Source organism: Salvelinus alpinus, chromosome 37 (genome assembly GCF_045679555.1).
Source record: "Salvelinus alpinus chromosome 37, SLU_Salpinus.1, whole genome shotgun sequence".
In the NCBI taxonomy this organism is placed as follows: domain Eukaryota; kingdom Metazoa; phylum Chordata; class Actinopteri; order Salmoniformes; family Salmonidae; genus Salvelinus; species Salvelinus alpinus.
Window position 1 is genome coordinate 17,943,073 of NC_092122.1, and position 22,416 is coordinate 17,965,488.

Below are 22,416 nucleotides of genomic sequence, written 5' to 3' on the forward strand. Positions count from 1 at the left end.
AACGTGAGTCAGGGGACAGGTAACGTGAGTCAGGGGACAGATAAAGTGAGTCAGGGGACAGGTAAAGTGAGTCAGGGGACAGGTAAAGTGAGTCAGGGGACAGATAAAGTGAGTCAGGGGACAGATAAAGTGAGTCAGGGGACAGATAAAGTGAGTCAGGGGACAGGTAACGTGAGTCAGGGGACAGATAACGTGAGTCAGGGGACAGATAAAGTGAGTCAGGGGACAGGTAAAGTGAGTCAGGGGACAGGTAAAGTGAGTCAGGGGACAGGTAAAGTGAGTCAGGGGACAGGTAAAGTGAGTCAGGGGACAGATAAAGTGAGTCAGGGGACAGATAAAGTGAGTCAGGGGACAGGTAAAGTGAGTCAGGGGACAGATAAAGTGAGTCAGGGGACAGATAAAGTGAGTCAGGGGACAGGTAAAGTGAGTCAGGGGACAGGTAAAGTGAGTCAGGGGACAGATAAAGTGAGTCAGGGGACAGATAAAGTGAGTCAGGGGACAGATAAAGTGAGTCAGGGGACAGATAAAGTGAGTCAGGGGACAGGTAAAGTGAGTCAGGGGACAGGTAAAGTGAGTCAGGGGACAGGTAAAGTGAGTCAGGGGACAGATAAAGTGAGTCAGGGGACAGATAAAGTGAGTCAGGGGACAGGTAAAGTGAGTCAGGGGACAGGTAAAGTGAGTCAGGGGAAGGTAAAGTGAGTCAGGGGACAGATAAAGTGAGTCAGGGGACAGATAAAGTGAGTCAGGGGACAGGTAAAGTGAGTCAGGGGACAGGTAAAGTGAGTCAGGGGACAGGTAAAGTGAGTCAGGGGACAGATAAAGTGAGTCAGGGGACAGATAAAGTGAGTCAGGGGACAGATAAAGTGAGTCAGGGGACAGGTAACGTGAGTCAGGGGACAGATAAAGTGAGTCAGGGGACAGATAAAGTGAGTCAGGGGACAGGTAAAGTGAGTCAGGGGACAGGTAAAGTGAGTCAGGGGACAGGTAAAGTGAGTCAGGGGACAGGTAAAGTGAGTCAGGGGACAGGTAAAGTGAGTCAGGGGACAGGTAAAGTGAGTCAGGGGACAGATAAAGTGAGTCAGGGGACAGATAAAGTGAGTCAGGGGACAGGTAAAGTGAGTCAGGGGACAGGTAAAGTGAGTCAGGGGACAGATAAAGTGAGTCAGGGGACAGATAAAGTGAGTCAGGGGACAGATAAAGTGAGTCAGGGGACAGATAAAGTGAGTCAGGGGACAGATAAAGTGAGTCAGGGGACAGATAAAGTGAGTCAGGGGACAGATAAAGTGAGTCAGAGGACAGATAAAGTGAGTCAGGGGACAGGTAAAGTGAGTCAGGGGACAGCTTTGTCACTCTCTCTGTGCTGTTGGAGGTCATATAATATATGTTGTCATAGTAGTGCTTTTGAGCCTATGCCTGCATGTGTGTTTGTGTTGTGTGTGTGGGTAATGTAGTTAATGGCCTGTGAAGTGCTGCAGAGGGAACTACAGTGAAGCATGCTGCAGGATTCACTTAATATTCCCAACAGCAGCTGTTCACAGTCATTATTTTGCAGCACTTCTATGTCTGTGTAAACCTGTGGATTACTGTTCCTCCTCTCCTCTCCTCCTCTCTCCTTTCCTCCTCCTCTTCTCCACCGCCTCTCCTACTCTTCTCCTGCCTATCCTTCTCTCCTTCTCTCCTCTTCTCTCCTCCTTCTCTCCTCTTCTCCTCCTCCTCTCCTCCTCTCCTTCTCTCCTCCTCCTCCTCTCCTCTTCTCCTCTTCTCCTTCTCTCCCCCTCCTCTCCTCCTCTCCTCCTTCACTCCCTCTCCTCTTCTCCTCTTATTCTCTCCTCCTTTTCTCCTCTTCTCCTCCTCTCCTCCTTTTCTCCTCTTCTCCTTTTCTCCTCTTCTCCTACTCTCCTACTCCTCCTCCCCTCCTCCTTCTCTCCTGGTAAGACAGAAACGGCTTAGTTTTTAATCTTCCTCTGTCTTGTCCTCCTTTGTCTACCTCATCCTTGTGTGTGTGTGTGTGTGTGTGTGTGTGTGTGTGTGTGTGTGTGTGTGTGTGTGTGTGTGTGTGTGTGTGTGTGTGTGTGTGTGTGTGTGTGTGTGTGTGTTCTTCTGTCTGCATGAAGTGTTCCTTTGGTGTGTCCCTGGTGTTACCATAATTGCAGCTGTGTTGCTATAGCGTTGCAGTGGTGTTACTATGGTGTTACCGAACTGTTACCATACGGTTTGTGTCGTTGCCGTGCTGTTGCCGAGCAGGCCCCCTTTGACCTCTGTGTGACCTCTGTGTTCCTCCCCCTATAGGTCATCATGTACCCCTCTAGCCGTTGGTCGCTGGGTCACATATACACCCCCCACCGGCCTCCTCTCCACCCTCCTCTTCCTCCTCCTTCACCACTCCTCCTCCGTCACCCTCACAAAGTTCCCTTTCAGGTCTTCGTCCCTTCTCCTTTCTTTCTTACTCTTGACCGTCTGCTCTTTCTGTTGGTTTTGTCTCCATACACTTTGATCACTCTATAGAATATCTTGTTTGTCTCGGTGGTTGGTCCTGCCTCTGTCAACTCCACTCAGATCGTATGTGTGTGTGTGTGTGTGTGTGTGTGTGCGTGCGTGCGTGCGTGCGTGCGTTCATACATTCTTTCAGCTTTGCAGTGTTCACAGGCAGGGACACACTCCCCAAATCATCTTTTAGTCTATCACGGACCAATGTGGTGGAAGGAAGGCACCCTCGGCAACCAGAATGAGCATTTTGATTGGTTGTTGAAAAGTTAACTTTTGAGGGGGGAAAGAGCATAGCTTGGTCTTGAACAAGTCATTTTCAGCTATGGGAAGGTGTTGTGGGGTTAGAGTACGGAGAATATTTGTAATATTATATACTGTTTTCTTTTCTTTCCTCATTAAAATACATTGTGATACGTACGTTGATATGAGGCCAACAATATATTTTCAGACCTAAAGCAAGTGCCTCCATATTTAAGTGTTGGTGTGGAAGTCTGTGATCGTGCCTCTCCACTATAACTCTCTCTCTCCTGTTCTCTCAGCCCCAGACCTATCTCTCTCTCTCTCTCTCTCTCTCTCTCTCTCGCTCTCTCTCTCTCTCCTGTTCTCTTAGACCTCTCTCTCTCTCCTGTTCTCTCAGACCTCTCTCTCTCTCTCTCTCTCTCTCCTGTTCTCTCAGACCTCTCTCTCTTTCTCCTGTTCTCTCAGACCTCTCTCTCTCTCTCTCTCCTGTTCTCTCAGACCTCTCTCTCTCTCTCCTGTTCTCTCAGACCTCTCTCTCTTTCTCCTGTTCTCTCAGACCTCTCTCTCTCTCTCTCTCTCTCTCTCTCTCTCTCTCTCTCTCTCTCTCTCTCTCTCTCTCTCTCTCTCTCTCTCTCTCTCTCTCTCTCTCTCTCTCTCTCTCTCTCTCTCTCTCTCTCTCTCTCAGACCTCTCTCTCTCTCTCTCTCCTGTTCTCTCAGACCTCTCTCTCTCTCTCTCTCCTGTTCTCTCAGACCTCTCTCTCTCTCTCTCTCTCTCTCTCTCTCCTGACATGTATTATTATCCCACTTTTTCTCTGACAACGTTTAACCAACCCTCTCTCTCTCCATCCTCTCTCTCTCTCTTTATTTCCCCTCTCTCCCTACTCTCACTCCTTCTCCCTCTCTCAGATGGAGCAGCCGTCGATGGAGCAGAAAGGTCATGCCAACGTGCCGTGGATAGTGGAACCAGGGCAGGAGGCCAAGAGAGGAGCGAACACCAAGTATGAGACCACTATTTTCTAATAGCGTATACCACCCGCCTGTCCACTCCTGTGTGTGTGCCTTGCAGAGAGCTGGCCCTCTAGAGGCCCCCCAACGGAGCTGCACGGCACGAGCAACCCTCTTATGCGGCGACGTGTGTGACCTCACTGGCCGAAAAACCCACCCCGCCCGCTCCGCCGTTAGCCGCCGCAACCTCTGCATGATGCCGTTTGGCGCTGCGCTGTGTCTCTCTCACACACTCCTCTCTCTTGCTCTCTCCCCACCCTCCCTTTCCTTGTCCTGTTGACGCCTTAGCCTGCCTGCAGGGGCGGAGCATGAACTTTTACCCTTGGGGTGATGGTGCACCTCTCTGTCTAGACCTGTAGGGGGCAACAGTCAGTTCTATTTTTACATTTTCCATGGTCAGCCCTCCCCTCCGATGTGTCAGGCAGGCAGCCAGTTGGTTGGTCAGTCAATCACTCTTATTTGTTTTCCTGACTGGGGGGGTGGAACCATTTGGTTATATCTCATTTTTTCCTCTTCCTACTGCTGTTCCTCCGCTCCTCGCTTTTCTTTTTTGTCTCTCTCTCTTTTTTCACCCCTTCGACAAGCTGAATGAGAATATGTAGACCATTATGCTGCTAAGAACCCCACCCCTAACAGTCTTTTTGTCTTTGTTGTTTTTTTAGAGCAAAGCCAATTCTCCAGCACTAGGTTTGCGTGTTGATGTTTTGGGGGATTTTGTTGTCCAGTACTGGCAACCCAGAGGAAAGTGGAGGGAACATTTGTTTATCAGTTCCATCCAGTTGGAGAGGATGGACTGCTATGAGAGATGATGTAGCAAATGTTACTTAACAAAAAAAGTTGCTAGTTCAACAGACTCCTGTCTTGATCATATATCAGTCTTTGATTTTTACAGCAGATTATTTTTTTGAGACATATTTTGAGAATTTTTTGAGTGGCAAAGCGTTGTTTGTTTATTTGAGACTAATTGACCTTTGACACAGGAAGGAATAGTTTTTAAACCACACGCTATACCTGTGTCCAGATTGAATTTGTTTAAAATAGGTTATTATTACATTTATCATTTTCTTTCTATCCCTTTTTTGTTGGGAAATGCTGAAAAGGTTTAGCTTGTGGCTTGTGAGGCGCATGGAGTCCATTTTGGACTGACTGGTAACGAGGGAGGGGCGGGGCCGGTGGATAGGAGGCGGGGTTTGGGGACTCTGGATAAGTGGTGTGATCTCATTCGCAGGGCAATGCCGGACGCCCATGTCTATTACTGTGGAATGCAAAGAATGTAGCCAGCCTTAAACATGGACCCTCTCACACACAATGCAAAAAGGACTACAAATGTGGACCCTTCTGTCTCTGTGTCAAAGGACTACAAACATGGACACTCTCTAACGAACTTGGTGTTTAAGGTTGATTACAAAACAAGGACATCTTCCCACAAACCACAAACATTGGACCCATGGACTATCTGTGTACACACACACACACACACACACACACACACACACACACACACACACACACACACAGAGAGAGTTAAGGGACTGCTTAGTAACAGATGTCAGTCAGATATGTGAATGTAGACTTTCATTGAAGCAACTACAACTCTAGCCCCTGTTCTGCATTCAATTGGACCTTGACCTTTGAACTCTTTACCACGGTCACCCAAGGTCTGGACTGTAACGGACAACTGTCCACAAACGCACCACTGGGGCATGTCTGTATTTGAATGGGGATGAGGTAAAGGACTTCTGGTTGGCTCTTTTCCTCTTGTTTAATGGTCAATAATACAATAATAGGGATAGAATTGGACTAGCCGTGCCGGACCACCATGCAACAGGTGAGCCATGTGCCAAGTGGCATCACAAAGGATGGCTCCGCCTACCTGAGCAAAACGCCATCCATCCCAATTAAAGAAATATTAATATTAATGCCGGACGTTTTAAATGTTTCATATGAGAGTATTATATTACCTTATGATTATTCTTGTGTAATTCTTGTCTACTCTTGTCTTAATGTTACATTATTTTTATATGATATGCTGAAATGAAAAAATCCGGGCTTGAGAATGATTGCCATCCTTTAAAAAAAATACCATAATAGTTCTATACTGAGAGTGAATGTTTCAGATGGCTCCTCTCCTTATGATTAATAATAATAGCTATTATTATTTGTATTATTATTGGTGTGTCCGGTCAACACACCAATCTGTTTCTCATGGGGCTAGACTCATAACTCCAAGCAGATGTAATATTTTACCACAGTGTTTATGTATTCCTTGGATGAATACATAGTCCTCTCTAAATGTACATAGATATTTTGCCAGCTCATTGTTCATACATGTAATGTAGTAAAACATTTACAAAAATAAAGGAATAAAATATTTGCCGCACATCGCACTGGAAACAAGGTACCAAAATGAAAAGGTCAGAGTTGAAAATAAAATCTATGGTTCTAGAGATTGTATTGGGGAGGGTTGGGACAGGGGGTGATGAATCACTGCTGACTAACTCATGTACATAGGCTTGGGCTTCCAGCACACAGATTTTGTACGTTTTGGTCATTATTTATATCCTTGTAAATCACATGGAATAAACACAACTTGTACAACCATTAATCAACATTGGTCTCTGGGTCTATACTTTACTGGGTTGTAATGTACTGGTTGAGATTATGTCCTTTTTCATTTGTCCCATGTTTTATCTGACTCCTTCATTTTTCCAACTTGTATTGATTTTTGTCAGGGTGTGAGTCTCAATTGTATTTCATTGATTCCTCGTGTCGGCTCTTTCACCTAAAAAAAGGCATTGGAGGAGGTCTGAGGTTCCTCCCCTTGTACCTTCTCCAATTAATTTTTAGAAGGAGACAGGCAGAGAGGATGCGACGAATCAAGGAAATACAATTGAGATGCACCCATATAATTTGTTTTTAAAAAACTAGAATGGCATGAACCTTCTTATGATGGGATAAAGGTCAGGGAGTAGGTCAACCATAGTTTGCCAGTGCTGTAATAAGTAATTGTGTAAAAAAATGAATTTGAAAAATGTATCTGCACTGTATTTTTGGTTAGCTAGCTAGCCATCAAATTTTTCAAATTAACTGCCAATTTGCCAACATTCCAATCAAATGATGCAGTCAATCCACAGCCATACATACACTGGCTAGAATCAGTTGATGATGGGACTTAGACAAGTTGTATGGTCTGTGTACATATATTTTAGAGGCTATTTATAGAGAATTGGTATAAACCTGTATAAACTGTATAATTAAATGACAATATTTTATGTTGACAATTTTATTACACTGATATCACATGCCTTAATTAGATTTTGATGGATAAGTAAAGTCAGGATTATGCCATTCATTCCAATTAGAATGGTTTGGATTTCTCCCTGACGCATGTGGCTGCCATTTTCACCACATCCTGGAACTTTGAGGGTTTATGGCATAGCCCCTCTATCCATTTAATAGGCTCTTTATGGATGCACCCATGTGATGCACACTTCCTGATGGACTTGCTTTTAACCAATCACCATACACTTCCCTCCTGTCTCCAGTCCACCACAGAAGGTGGAACTTTCTCACTCTCTTCCATAAAATGGCCTCACCTGCCTGTTTTCCCCTTTACCTGGATGTGTGTTTGAAATGGAAGTGCTGTGCTCCTCTTCATTTGTTTGACTTTTTCATTTGATAACCTTTCTGGTTGACATTCTGTCTATCATCTGTTTCCTGTTTCCAGCCCTATTTGTCCTATTCCATGTTGTAGGCAATTTGATGTTACTAGTTATGTGCTTACTGTTGCAGATTAATTACCCATCCTTTACCATTTATCCTATTTCATCTAATAAAATATCATCAGCCCAATCGCCTGCGTTTAAATGGACATACCCCCACAAGATTCCAGGCCGAGCAGCTGGTTTGACATACTGTACTATTGAACTGAGAGCTGTCTTGGGGAAAAACATGACTGCAACAAACATTCTTGAATGTGATCCCACCCCAATAGTTCTGATTATTTTGGTTGTTGTAGACACAAAGTTGAAGGGGAAACACTTTACTTGACACCCAGTGTCATAACAGCTGACATAACCGGTTATAATATGGTTGTACCACTCAGAACAGATCTAAATATGTCATGACATATATTGCGTTATTTTATGGCTGGTTTTGACACCTACATAAGTGTCAAATGCCACAAAGCCTACCACACAAGGCAAAACATTCCATTACACCATAGCCTACTTGTCAACAATATGTTATGTATTTTTTTAATTATCATTGTAATTGCGCACACATTGATTGTCAGACATGCACCTACCTCAATGCTCTGCTGATGAATGCAGAAGTAGGACAAGACACCATCTTTTTGACAGATGACTGATATAAGGGCAGGTAGGTGATAGGCCTATCTGGCTTATATGATTATGGTCATAATGCTTCTTGACAGTGTCATAAAGTATATTTTCTTGGTAAAATTAAAGTGACACAGGATGGTCATAATGCTTCATGAAAGTTAGTTATGATGAAAAAAACATGACTGTAAAGAATTCATTACAACAACAAAGGATTTAAGAAACAAACTTTAAAACAAAGGAAAAGTTCTTGACACTTATGTAGGTGTCATAACCAGCCATAAAATAACGCAATATTTGTCACAACAGGTGTAAATATATGGGTCATGACAGTCTTATGACAAGGTCATAATGTGTTATGACACTGGGTGTCAAGTAATGTGTTCCCGGTGAAGTACGTCCATCCATGCAGGGGTTGACAAACTATTATCTACAATACACTTTAAAGCCTATGACCTGAGGGATTGTATTTATGCAATTGAATTCGTCAGTGTTGGTGTTTGGGATGACCAGACGGTATGACGAGGAAAGGATGGATATTGTCTAAAAGCTACGGTAAGGAAGAGTTACACAACGACACGATAGGCTTTAACTTTGCACTCTCCTGAACAGGCCCCAGAAGCCAGCAGGTTTCAAGATAAGGAGGATGCTTTGGAGTGCATGCCATAAAGCTTTCTCTAGTCTAGGCCACGTGAATATGTATCTAATCACACAAATACAATAAATAAAAGAGGAGAGACGGTCCGGCTGATCTACAGTAACAGTGAGAGACACAGTCAGCATACAGTGTTCTCTCATCTGAAGTGTGTCGTAATCACAATGTACACCCTCAAAGCAATTAAACACCTGCATCAATCAAAGTGTCTTTGTATTGCGGATTTTACACATACATTTGTCATAGGATTTTCCACAAGAAACCCGGACTCAAACCACCAACTCCCCCAGAAACCCAGACTCAGACCACCAACTCCCCCAGAAACCCAGATCACCAACTCCCCCAGAAACCCAGACTCAGACCACCAACTCCCCCAGAAACCCAGATCACCAACTCCCCCAGAAACCCAGACCACCAACTCCCCCAGAAACCCAGACTCAGACCACCAACTCCCCCAGAAACCCAAACCACCAACTCCCCCAGAAACCCAGACTCAGACCACCAACTCCCCCAGAAACCCAGACCACCAACTCCCCCAGAAACCCAGACTCAAACCACCAACTCCCCCAGACTCAAACCACCAACTCCCCCACAAACCCAGACTCAGACCACCAACTCCCCCAGAAACCCAGACTCAAACCACCAACTCCCCCAGACTCAAACCACCAACTCCCCCAGAAACCCAGACTCAGACCACCAACTCCCCCAGAAACCCAGACTCAGACCACCAACTCCCCCAGAAACCCAGACTCAGACCACCAACTCCCCCAGAAACCCAGACTCAGACCACCAACTCCCCCAGAAACCCAGACTCAAACCACCAACTCCCCCAGACTCAAACCACCAACTCCCCCAGAAACCCAGATCACCAACTCCCCCAGAAACCCAGACTCAGACCACCAACCCAGACCACCAACTCCCCCAGAAACCCAGACTCAGACCACAAACTCCCCCAGAAGCAGCAGGCCTGCGCTAGAGACCCATAAAACCAAGGCCATCAACATTTACAGCAAGCTGTTCAAAGGCAGAGTGAGGGTTCGTTCCACACCATAAACCCCTGCAATGAGTCGGCCACATCCTGCAGTCAATCGGTACCAACAATCTGCACTCAATTGAGATAGCTACTGGGCCATTCTGGGTAAGGTATATGGGTCCATACTGCAAGAGACCAAGGGCAACGATTGGGGCTATAGACTGGCTTCTGTGGTTAGTGTCGATTCTGTGATTCTCCTGCTGTCGATTGGACATCAACAATCTGCAGTCAATTGAGATAGATACTGGGTCATTCTGGGTACAGTAATATGGTAGGAAGAAGTCAAGGATAGCGGCTATATAGCTTCTGGCTTCATCACTTTCTGTGTTTATCGTCGATTCTGTCTCCTGAAACGCTTGTGAATAAACATTGTACACTGAGACTTGGAAGCATGGTGGGCAGTAGCTGGCTTCTCTTACCTCAGATGGGGGAAGATATTATGGGCAGGGTGGAGAGTGGCATAGTGTGTGAAATATTTATCTACATCTCTGGAGGAAGCATAGGGAGGGGAGAGGGTTCTCTCTCACTGACTGCACTTTGCTGTCTGCGCTAGTTTTGTGTAAAAGACATTACTACAAAATTTGTGTTCACAAAGACATTACGGAGGAAAAGGAGAGACGGTGAGGGGAGTGAGATGGGGATAGAGAGAGAGATGTAGGGAGAAAAGGAGAGACGGGGAGGGGAGTGAGATGGGGATAGAGAGAGAGATGTAGGGAGAAAAGGAGAGACGGGGAGTGAGATGGGATAGAGAGAGAGATGTAGGGAGAAAAGGAGAGACGGGGAGGGGAGTGAGATGGGGATAGAGAGAGAGATGTAGGCAGAAAAGGAGAGACGTGAGGGGAGTGAGATGGGGATAGAGAGAGAGATGTAGGGAGAAAAGGAGAGACGTGAGGGGAGTGAGATGGGGATAGAGAGAGAGATGTAGGGAGAAAAGGAGAGACGGGGAGGGGAGTGAGATGGGGATAGAGAGAGAGATGTAGGGAGAAAAGGAGAGACGGGGAGGGGAGTGAGATGGGGATAGAGAGAGAGATGTAGGGAGAAAAGGAGAGACGGGAGGGGAGTGAGATGGGGATAGAGAGAGAGATGTAGGGAGAAAAGGAGAGACGTGAGGGGAGTGAGATGGGGATAGAGAGAGAGATGTAGGGAGAAAAGGAGAGACGGGGAGTGGAGTGAGATGGGGATAGAGAGAGAGATGTAGGGAGAAAAGGAGAGACGGGGAGGGGAGTGAGATGGGGGTAGAGAGAGAGATGTAGGGAGAAAAGGAGAGACGGGGAGGGGAGTGAAATGGGGATAGAGAGAGAGATGTAGGGAGAAAAGGAGAGACGGGGAGGGGAGTGAGATGGGGGTAGAGAGAGAGATGTAGGGAGAAAAGGAGAGACGGGGAGGGGAGTGAGATGGGGATAGAGAGAGAGATGTAGGGAGAAAAGGAGAGACGGGGAGGGGAGTGAGATGGGGATAGAGAGAGAGATGTAGGGAGAAAAGGAGAGACGGGGAAGGGAGTGAGATGGGGATAGAGAGAGAGATGTAGGGAGAAAAGGAGAGACGGGGAGGGGAGTGAGATGGGGATAGAGAGAGAGATGTAGGGAGAAAAGGAGAGACGGGGAGGGGAGTGAGATGGGGATAGAGAGAGAGATGTAGGGAGAAAAGGAGAGACGGGGAGGGGAGTGAGATGGGGGTAGAGAGAGAGATGTAGGGAGAAAAGGAGAGACGGGGAGGGGAGTGAGATGGGGATAGAGAGAGAGATGTAGGGAGAAAAGGAGAGACGGGGAAGGGAGTGAGATGGGGGTAGAGAGAGAGATGTAGGGAGAAAAGGAGAGACGGGGAGGGGAGTGAGATGGGGATAGAGAGAGAGATGTAGGGAGAAAAGGAGAGACGGGGAGGGGAGTGAGATGGGGATAGAGAGAGAGATGTAGGGAGAAAAGGAGAGACGGGGAAGGGAGTGAGATGGGGGTAGAGAGAGAGATGTAGGGAGAAAAGGAGAGACGGGGAGGGGAGTGAGATGGGGATAGATAGAGAGATGTAGGGAGAAAAGGAGAGACGGGGAGGGGAGTGAGATGGGGATAGAGAGAGAGATGTAGGGAGAAAAGGAGAGACGGGGAGGGGAGTGAGATGGGGATATAGAGAGAGATGTAGGGAGAAAAGGAGAGACGGGGAGGGGAGTGAGATGGGGATAGAGAGAGAGATGTAGGGAGAAAAGGAGAGACGGGGAGGGGAGTGAGATGGGGATAGAGAGAGAGATGTAGGGAGAAAAGGAGAGACGGGGAGGGGAGTGAGATGGGGATAGAGAGAGAGATGTAGGGAGAAAAGGAGAGACGGGGAGGGGAGTGAGATGGGGATAGAGAGAGAGATGTAGGGAGAAAAGGAGAGACGGGGAGGGGAGTGAGATGGGGATAAAGAGAGAGATGTAGGGAGAAAAGGAGAGACGTGAGGGGAGTGAGATGGGGATAGAGAGAGAGAGATGTAGGGAGAAAAGGAGAGACGGGGAGGGGAGTGAGATGGGGATAGAGAGAGAGATGTAGGGAGAAAAGGAGAGACGGGGAGGGGAGTGAGATGGGGATAGAGAGAGAGATGTAGGGAGAAAAGGAGAGACGGGGAGGGGAGTGAGATGGGGATAGAGAGAGAGATGTAGGGAGAAAAGGAGAGACGGGGAGGGGAGTGAGATGGGGATAGAGAGAGAGATGTAGGGAGAAAAGGAGAGACGGGGAAGGGAGTGAGATGGGGATAGAGAGAGAGATGTAGGGAGAAAAGGAGAGACGGGGAGTGGAGTGAGATGGGGATAGAGAGAGAGATGTAGGGAGAAAAGGAGAGACGGGGAGGGGAGTGAGATGGGGATAGAGAGAGAGATGTAGGGAGAAAAGGAGAGACGGGGAGGGGAGTGAGATGGGGATAGAGAGAGAGATGTAGGGAGAAAAGGAGAGACGTGGAGTGAGATGGGGATAGAGAGAGAGATGTAGGGAGAAAAGGAGAGACGGGGAGGGGAGTGAGATGGGGATAGAGAGAGAGATGTAGGGAGAAAAGGAGAGACGGGGAGGGGAGTGAGATGGGGATAGAGAGAGAGATGTAGGGAGAAAAGGAGAGACGTGGAGTGAGATAGGGATAGAGAGAGAGATGTAGGGAGAAAAGGAGAGACGGGGAGGGGAGTGAGATGGGGATAGAGAGAGAGATGTAGGGAGAAAAGGAGAGACGGGGAGGGGAGTGAGATGGGGATAGAGAGAGAGATGTAGGGAGAAAAGGAGAGACGGGGAGGGGAGTGAGATGGGGATAGAGAGAGAGATGTAGGGAGAAAAGGAGAGACGTGGAGTGAGATGGGGATAGAGAGAGAGATGTAGGGAGAAAAGGAGAGACGGGGAGGGGAGTGAGATGGGGATAGAGAGAGAGATGTAGGGAGAAAAGGAGAGACGGGGAGGGGAGTGAGATGGGGCTATATAGAGAGAGAGATGTAGGGAGAAAAGGAGAGACGGGGAGGGGAGTGAGATGGGGATAGAGAGAGAGATGTAGGGAGAAAAGGAGAGACGGGGAGGGGAGTGAGATGGGGATAGAGAGAGAGATGTAGGGAGAAAAGGAGAGACGGGGAGGGGAGTGAGATGGGGATAGAGAGAGAGATGTAGGGAGAAAAGGAGAGACGTGAGGGGAGTGAGATGGGGATAGAGAGAGAGATGTAGGGAGAAAAGGAGAGACGGGGAGGGGAGTGAGATGGGGATAGAGAGAGAGATGTAGGGAGAAAAGGAGAGACGTGGAGTGAGATGGGGATAGAGAGAGAGATGTAGGGAGAAAAGGAGAGACGGGGAGGGGAGTGAGATGGGGATAGAGAGAGAGATGTAGGGAGAAAAGGAGAGACGTGAGGGGAGTGAGATGGGGATAGAGAGAGAGATGTAGGGAGAAAAGGAGAGACGTGAGGGGAGTGAGATGGGGATAGAGAGAGAGATGTAGGGAGAAAAGGAGAGACGGGGAGGGGAGTGAGATGGGGATAGAGAGAGAGATGTAGGGAGAAAAGGAGAGACGTGAGGGGAGTGAGATGGGGATAGAGAGAGAGATGTAGGGAGAAAAGGAGAGACGTGAGGGGAGTGAGATGGGGATAGAGAGAGAGATGTAGGGAGAAAAGGAGAGACGGGGAGGGGAGTGAGATGGGGATAGAGAGAGAGATGTAGGGAGAAAAGGAGAGACGTGAGGGGAGTGAGATGGGGATAGAGAGAGAGATGTAGGGAGAAAAGGAGAGAGATCTACTGTAGAACATCTGGAAGGGTGAAAGAGAAGGACAGGAAAGACAAGAGACAGACATTCAGTATTTAGGCTATTGAAAGAGAGAGTCAGACAGATGGAGAGAGGGATATCTTCCCTCTGATAGGCGGTGCGACAGGGCCAACGTCCCAGATGGCGTGTGTACCTGGCAGCCATCGACGACTAAACGAGGCAGCTGAGGATATGCGGTTATGTAATGATATCTCGCATTCATTCATTCATTCATTCACATTCATTCATTAAAACCTGGAAACGAGGTTCGCCGAATTACAGACCTCTTCCAACGAATAAACCTTCCCGAAAAACACCACCACACAACATCCTGTGTCCATTTCCAGCATATTCCCTGGAACATTTCCAGCATATTCCCTGGAACATTTCCAGCATATTTACAAACCTGGCAACGCGCCACTAATTCACACAAAGGATACAGTGGTAGAGCTGTGTGTACTGGGGAGGTAGAGCTTTATGTACTGGGGAGGTAGAGCTTTATGTACTGGGGAGGTAGAGCTTTATGTACTGGGGAGGTAGAGCTTTATGTACTGGGGAGGTAGAGCTTTATGTACTGGGGAGGTAGAGCTTTATGTACTGGGGAGGTAGAGCTTTATGTACTGGGGAGGTAGAGCTTTATGTACTGGGGAGGTAGAGCTTTGTGTACTGGGGAGGTAGAGCTGTGTGTACTGGGGAGGTAGAGCTTTATGTACTGGGGAGGTAGAGCTTTGTGTACTGGGGAGGTAGAGCTGTGTGTACTGGGGAGGTAGAGCTTTATGTACTGGGGAGGTAGAGCTTTGTGTACTGGGGAGGTAGAGCTTTGTGTACTGGGGAGGTAGAGCTTTGTGTACTGGGGAGGTAGAGCTTTGTGTACTGGGGAGGTAGAGCTTTATGTACTGGGGAGGTAGAGCTTTATGTACTGGGGAGGTAGAGCTTTATGTACTGGGGAGGTAGAGCTGTGTGTACTGGGGAGGTAGAGCTTTATGTACTGGGGAGGTAGAGCTTTATGTACTGGGGAGGTAGAGCTTTGTGTACTGGGGAGGTAGAGCTTTATGTACTGGGGAGGTAGAGCTTTGTGTACTGGGGAGGTAGAGCTTTATGTACTGGGGAGGTAGAGCTTTATGTACTGGGGAGGTAGAGCTTTGTGTACTGGGGAGGTAGAGCTTTATGTACTGGGGAGGTAGAGCTGTGTGTACTGGGGAGGTAGAGCTGTGTGTACTGGGGAGGTAGAGCTTTATGTACTGGGGAGGTAGAGCTTTGTGTACTGGGGAGGTAGAGCTTTATGTACTGGGGAGGTAGAGCTGTGTGTACTGGGGAGGTAGAGCTGTGTGTACTGGGGAGGTAGAGAGGGAGAACAGGAGAGAATTAGATGTGACAACATTGACAGTCAGGGCAGCCAAAGTGTTTCCCGTAATAACAATGTGCTTCATTTGGTAAACTACTGACTGAACACAGTCCAAAACATGTTTTCACTGAGTCATCAACAGCACCTGCTATTTGCAGCTACACACAGTAGTATATTGTAATTAATAAACAACAAAATGCGGAGGAACACACACACGCCCGTGCACATACACAGGCACACAAGTACTGCATTCATATTACCTCACAATTAGTGAAATTAGAATTAAACACGCTCACAGCTTGTCTTATATCTCATGTGTTTTTGTTCTACCTTGTTATTTTTAGTAAAACATTGTTATGGATTCATCATCATTGATTTTTAGTAAAACATTGTTATTCATTACCTCATTGTTGGGGTTAGAGCTGCAAGAAAGACATTTCACTGTACTGGTGCACCTGACATTACAACTTATCTGGACCCGGGTGTTGTGTGACCTGTTCAGACTGGACCTGCTCTGACTGTGATGAGTGTGCCAAGTCCTCGCAGGATGGTGCTGCCTGGCATACACCCACGTACAGACCGGCACAGACACACACACTGTACACAATCTGGCAGCCAGCCACTCTTTCAGAGGGTAGAGGGGATACACTGAGGTGGGCCAGAACAGAACAGGCCAGAAAACAGAACAAATTCATCCCTCTCTCTCTGGCCAGATGTCATCCTTCTGCCCCCAGGAAATGACCCTGACCTGCCTGTCTGCCTCCAGGGCTTCAGAGTCCTGGCTAAGACAAGAACACGCTCTCAGGCTTTACATAATCAAACCAGCGCCTAGGATTGTGCCAAAGCAAGGCCTCCAACCTAGAGTTGGAACGTGGCCCCATGGTCGACACCGGGGTCCAGAAATCACAGCAATGGTACATCCATAGAGATACACCTATGTGTTCTACCTGCTTAAGGTCATGTGAGCTTGGGTGTAAGTCTGTTTCTGTATTGGTCAAGATGGCGTTGCCTTGCCAAACAATTGTGTGGTTTGAATACAGAGACAGCCAGGCACTTAGTAACGCTCAACACACCAATTCAGGAAGTAGAGGAACATGTAACTATAGAGAACTAATACTGACACCACCCTCATAAGGGCTTCAGCAGACTAGACCTGCTATGACAGATCTCTAAGCCCAGTCAGATTAGTATTGCAGGAAGCTGTTCTGTACTCCTCAACAGTCACATTAGAGAGGAAAGACCACAGCAGACCAAGCTGCTTATATCTGCCGTGACACTGTAAGACAGCAGAAATAGTTTGAACTTATAGTTCCATTTACATTCTACTGATCCACACTTTAAATTCATTGCATTCGTTCTTACCTACAGGGACTTCAAAAGTGCATTTAATAAGAGGGAGAATCAACAGCATGAAGTTAAGTTAGTACTAAACTTGTATCGTAAGCATGGACTCACTACTAGTTATATGTAGCAGTAGGCTACTATAGCAGTGGCCGAATGAAGAGTAGATTTCCAGTATAGGAATACTGGTCATGATGTAACATGTTGGGTGAGAGACAGTATTGCATTGAAGGTTGAAAGGATGCTGTGTGGTCAAAGTAAGTGGGTAGTGGATCTCTCAGCACACTTGGAAAATGGTTGTGGATCAAATCCAGCTTTGAAGTCATGAAAGTTAAATGAATAATTAATCCCCCCCAAAAATTACTAACAAACATTTGACATTAAAATGAAGTCCAAGAAAGACCCTGAAAATCACACTGCTCTAAACATGACACATTATAAACAAATCACATCACACGTATTACAAAACCAACAGGGAAACAGATTTCAGCTGTGCCGCCAATCACTGACCCAGTGTCAGAGGATACTTCAACCCTCTAATCATGGTTGGTTCAGATTGGGAGTTAGTTAATCTGACCCAGTGTCAGAGGATACTTCAACCCTCTAATCATGGTTGGTTCAGATTGGGAGTTAGTTAATCTGACCCAGTGTCAGAGGATACTTCAACCCTCTAATGGTTGGTTCAGATTGGGAGTTAGTTAATCTGACCCAGTGTCAGAGGATACTTCAACGCTCTAATGGTTAAGGTTCAGATTGGGAGTTAGTTAATCTGACCCAGTGTCAGAGGATACTTCAACCCTCTGATGGTTAAAGTTCAGATTAAGAGTTAGTTAATCTGACCTAGTGTCAGATGATTCTTCATCCCTCTAATGGTTAAGGTTCAGATTAAGAGTTAGTTAATCTGACCTAGTGTCAGAGGATACTTCAACCCTCTGATGGTTAAAGTTCAGATTAAGAGTTATTTAATCTGATCCTAGATCTGTGGTTAGGGGCAACTTCTCTCCAGAGCAATCACACTGCTCTGAATGTGTCACACTAAGTTTGAGTTGAGCAGCAGAAGCACTACTGGTGGCAGACAGGGAATGTTATGTTAAATGGTGCCAGAGAGATCATGCAAGTAAACCCTGCTTTCTTTTCCTCACAAATGTGTTAAAACACACACTTATGTCTTTTGTCTACAAATGACACAAAGTGGAAACCCATTTAGACACCTCAACCTCTAACTCATAGTCGTATAGTAGGCTAGCCTGTATGTATATCTCATATCATATTGATGACATCATTTCCCACACTTTTCCCTTGAGCAAGGAACATAGGTCCCTAAATTGCTCATTGGGACTGCCCTCGGCCTGCCCTCTGCTCCAGCCTCGCCAACCTAATGTGTGTGTATGTGTGTGTGTGTGTGTGTGTGTGTGTGTGTGTGTGTGTGTGTGTGTGTGTGTGTGTGTGTGTGTGTGTGTGTGTGTATCGGGGGGGTTGGATAAAAAACACAGACACATGGTGAGTCCCTTCCTTCCAATGAGACAAACCAAGTATCTCCTCTGAGAACTTATGACAATTTACACTGCATTTTCATAGCATGTCTAACTCAATCTATTCAAATTGGAGACGATTGAGGGAGTTCCCCATTCCACTTTGTACATTCAAATGTATTTATTGTATTTTTACTTCAGCAGATGTCACAAAGTGCTTATACAGAAACCCAGCCTAAAACCCCAAAGAGCAAGCAATTCCTATCTAGAGGGGCAAAAGCAGGATCCGCATTATAAAAATCCTTCTACTAGCTTTAGGGGACTTTACTTGCTAACATAATGTGATGTATGAGTCATATTAAATCTATGGGCTTGAGATGTGTCTGGACAGAAAGAAAATATACAAAAACTGTTAAACTCTTAAAGAGATTTACAGAAGCAAACATTCACTCAAAGCCCCAACCTTATAATCAGATCACCGTAGCAACACAACGTGCCATATCTAGGTCATAACACTAAAAAAAGCGGCCGACTGTCAATCTGAAAATAGGGCTTTAAAGCTTGTGTTGAATTTTGTGGCTTCTACTTTACCAGTCACGATTAGACAAATCTTGTTCTTGGGTACAAAACAGATTAAGAGACAGGTTGTTCTGGTTTGAGTGAGTGTGTGTGTGTGTGTGTGTGTGTGTGTGTGTGTGTGTGTGTGTGTGTGTGTGTGTGTGTGTGTGTGTGTGTGTGTGTGTGTGTGTGTGTGTGTGTGTGTGTGTGTGTGTGTGTGTGTGTGTGTGTGTGTGTGTGTGTGTGTGTGTGTGTGTGTGTGTGTGTATTATCTGGAAGAAGCAGCCTCAACTTCCGTCCGTCGTCTCACAGCCAAAACTGTGCTGCTAGCTGCGAGGATTAACATCCCAGAATCCACCTGGACAGGGGGAGAGAGATTCATCCACCACTAGCCAGATAAAAAGCCTTATCCCTGTATTCTCACACATATCCTTACTTTTATTCTCTGTTTGGAAAGCCATCAAATCAAACTGTTATTTGTCACATGTGCCGGATACAACAGCTGTAGACCTTACCGTGAAATGCTTACTTACAAGCGCCTAAACAACAATGCAGTTAAGAAAAATACCTAAAAAATGAAAATAAATAAAAGTAACAAATAACTAAAGAGCAGCAGTAAAATAACAATAGCGAGGCTATATACAGGGGGTACCGGTACAGAGTCAATGTGGAGGCTATATACAGGGGGTACCGGTACAGAGTCAATAGCGAGGCTATATACAGGGGGTACCGGTACAGAGTCAGTCGAGGTAATTGAGGTAATATGTACATGTAGGTAGAGTTATTAAAGTGACTATGCATAGATAATAACAGAGAGTAGCAGTGCATAAAAGGGGGGGCAATGCAAATAGTCGAGTAGCCATTTGATTAGAAGCTGTTAAGAAGCCTCATGGACCTAGACTTGGCATGCCGGTACCGTTTGCCGTGCGGTAGCAGAGAGAACAGTCTATGACTAGGGTTTTTGTGGTGTCCTTTCACCCATGTGAAAGCTGCAAGATAAGTGATCAATCACCAATTGATTGAGACCTGGTCAGGCAGGTGTGTGCACTGGCCAATCCGTGGCATTGTGTTCACATATTTAGGGGGTAAAGGCTGGGGGCTAGGGGTCCCTTTCCTCCACAGCCAGTTAGAACCCACTCCACTACAACCAGATTGGTGGAGGGGGCAGACAAATCAGCTTGCCCCGCCCCCCTCTATAACCCTGATCTGTAGGTCCACTTTGTGTGTTATTGCCTCTGACATCATGCTGGGTTAGCTACAACCAGGTGAGGCACGAGTGACTGGAGCATCTACCAACCTTCCCTTGTCTCCTACCCCCTTCGAAGTGTACAGATCTGAATGGACTGTGTAGGATGTGATAGCAAGATCTACTTAACTATATTTAGGCTATAATATCCCTTTATTACATACACCTATCCGGTTCCTTCAGATCCGCACAGAGTGAATGGTTAGGTGGCTAAGGGAAGGGAGTAGGGAGTGGAATGGAAGTTGACCCATGCGATCGCGGTCTGGACCGGAGCCCGATCCCTCGCTCGACATGGGGGAGAAATAAAGGCGGAGGACAGCAGCGTGGACAGCTGACAGGAACCAATGTTCGGCCAAGGTCAGGGGAGGGAGAAAGGGGACGCGCAGGGGCTCAGAGGTCTGACAGGAAGCAGTGGTCAGCAGGTGGGAGAGGGTTAATGTGGCGACTGTGCTCCGATGTGGCAGGAACCACTTTCCTGGCAGGGTCAGTGGAGGGGGGAGTGTAAGTCAGGTAACACAGCCACAGTGCCAGACAGGGAGTTCTACAACCCCGGGGCCATGTACACGTCACTGTTACACACACAAACTGACGCCATCATTGTTTTTCCCCACACATACAGTATATAGATGCACTCACTCACACTCCCTATGCATGAGAAGTATGACAGACAGCTGCCCTGCTTGGCCAGAGGTCTCAATAGTGGAGGAACCAATCAATATTGCATAACCTACAGTTCCCCGTCCCCCCAGCACCCTCTGTGTGTGTGCGTGTGTATGTATGTGTATGTGTATGTGTGTGTGTGTGTGGCTGAAAAATATAAAACACTTGAAAAATGCATGAGGGAAGATAATGAAAATAAAGTTAAAGTATTGAGCAGACAGACAGCAGACAGGAGACAATAGAGGAGCCAGCAGGCAGCAGAGAGGAGACAGGAGACCGCAGAGAGGAGACAGTAGGCAGCATAGAGGAGACAGGAGACCGCAGAGAGGAGACAGTAGGCAGCAGAGAGGAGACAGGAGACCGCAGAGAGGAGACAGTAGGCAGCATAGAGGAGACAGGAGACCGCAGAGAGGAGACAGTAGGCAGCAGAGAGGAGACAGTAGGCAGCAGAGAGGAGACAGGAGACCGCAGAGAGGAGACAGTAGGCAGCATAGAGGAGACAGGAGACCGCAGAGAGGAGACAGTAGAGGAGACAGCAGGCAGCAGAGAGGAGACAGGAGACCGCAGAGAGGAGACAGTATGCAGCAGAGGAGACAGGAGACCGCAGAGAGGAGACAGTAGGCAGCATAGAGGAGACAGGAGACCGCAGAGAGGAGACAGTAGAGGAGACAGCAGGCAGCAGAGAGGAGACAGGAGACCGCAGAGAGGAGACAGCAGACAGGAGACAGTAGAGGAGACAGCAGGCAGCAGAGAGGAGACAGGAGACAGTAGAGGAGACAGCAGGCAGCATAGAGGAGACAGGAGACCGCAGAGAGGAGACAGTAGAGGAGACAGCAGGCAGCAGAGAGGAGACAGGAGACCACAGAGAGGAGACAGGAGACAGCAGACAGGAGACAGTAGAGGAGACAGCAGGCAGCAGAGAGGAGACAGGAGACCGCAGACAGGAGACAGGAGAGGAGACAGTAGAGTAGGCATCATAGAGGAGACAGGAGACCGCAGAGAGGAGACAGTAGAGGAGACAGCAGGCAGCAGAGAGGAGACAGGAGACCGCAGAGAGGAGACAGGAGACAGCAGACAATAGAGGAGACAGCAGGCAGCAGAGAGGAGACAGGAGACAGCAGACAGGAGACAGTAGAGGAGACAGCAGGCAGCAGAGAGGAGACAGGAGACAGCACAGAGGAGACAGGAGACAGTAAAGGAGATAGCAGGCAGCAGAGAGGAGAGAGGAGACAGGAGACAGCAGACAGGAGACAGTAGAGGAGACAGCAGGCAGCAGAGAGGAGACAGGAGACAGCACAGAGGAGACAGGAGACAGTAAAGGAGATAGCAGGCAGCAGAGAGGAGACAGGAGACAGCACAGAGGAGACAGGAGACAGCAGGCAGCAGAGAGGAGACAGGAGACAGCACAGAGGAGACAGGAGACAGTAAAGGAGATAGCAGGCAGCAGAGAGGAGAGAGGAGACAGGAGACAGCACAGAGGAGACAGCAGGCAGCACAGAGGAGACAGGAGACAGCACAGAGGAGACAGGAGACAGCACAGAGGAGACAGGAGACAGTAGAGGAGACAGCAGACCGCAGAGAGGAGACAGGAGACCACAGAGAGCACAGAGGAGACAGGAGACAGCAGGCAGCAGAGGAGACAGGAGACAACACAGAGGAGACAGGAGACAACACAGAGGAGACAGGAGACAGCAGGCAGCAGAGGAGACAGGAGACAACAGAGAGGAGACAGGAGACAACACAGAGGAGACAGGAGACAGCAGGCAGCAGAGAGGAAACAGGAGACAACAGACCGCAGAGAGG

At 47.5% G+C, this 22,416-nt stretch overlaps 1 protein-coding gene across 5 annotated transcripts in view; it reads left to right on the forward strand.

Annotated features, from left to right (window-relative positions):
• Positions 1 to 6,342, forward strand: part of LOC139565959 (ankyrin repeat and sterile alpha motif domain-containing protein 1B-like) — a 388,198-nt gene extending 381,856 nt beyond the window's left edge. For 3 of the 5 annotated variants that reach the window (XM_071386669.1, XM_071386672.1, XM_071386673.1), the window contains 2 exons: positions 3,635 to 3,726; positions 4,962 to 6,342. In XM_071386669.1, coding sequence (XP_071242770.1) covers positions 3,635 to 3,726; positions 4,962 to 5,010 — 141 coding nt within the window. In that variant the 3' untranslated portion in view covers positions 5,011 to 6,342. Of the gene's footprint in view, positions 1 to 3,634 lie in introns of all 5 variants that reach the window. The other 2 variants (XM_071386670.1, XM_071386671.1) reach the window with 2 other exon arrangements.
• Positions 6,343 to 22,416: the final 16,074 nt, after the last annotated feature.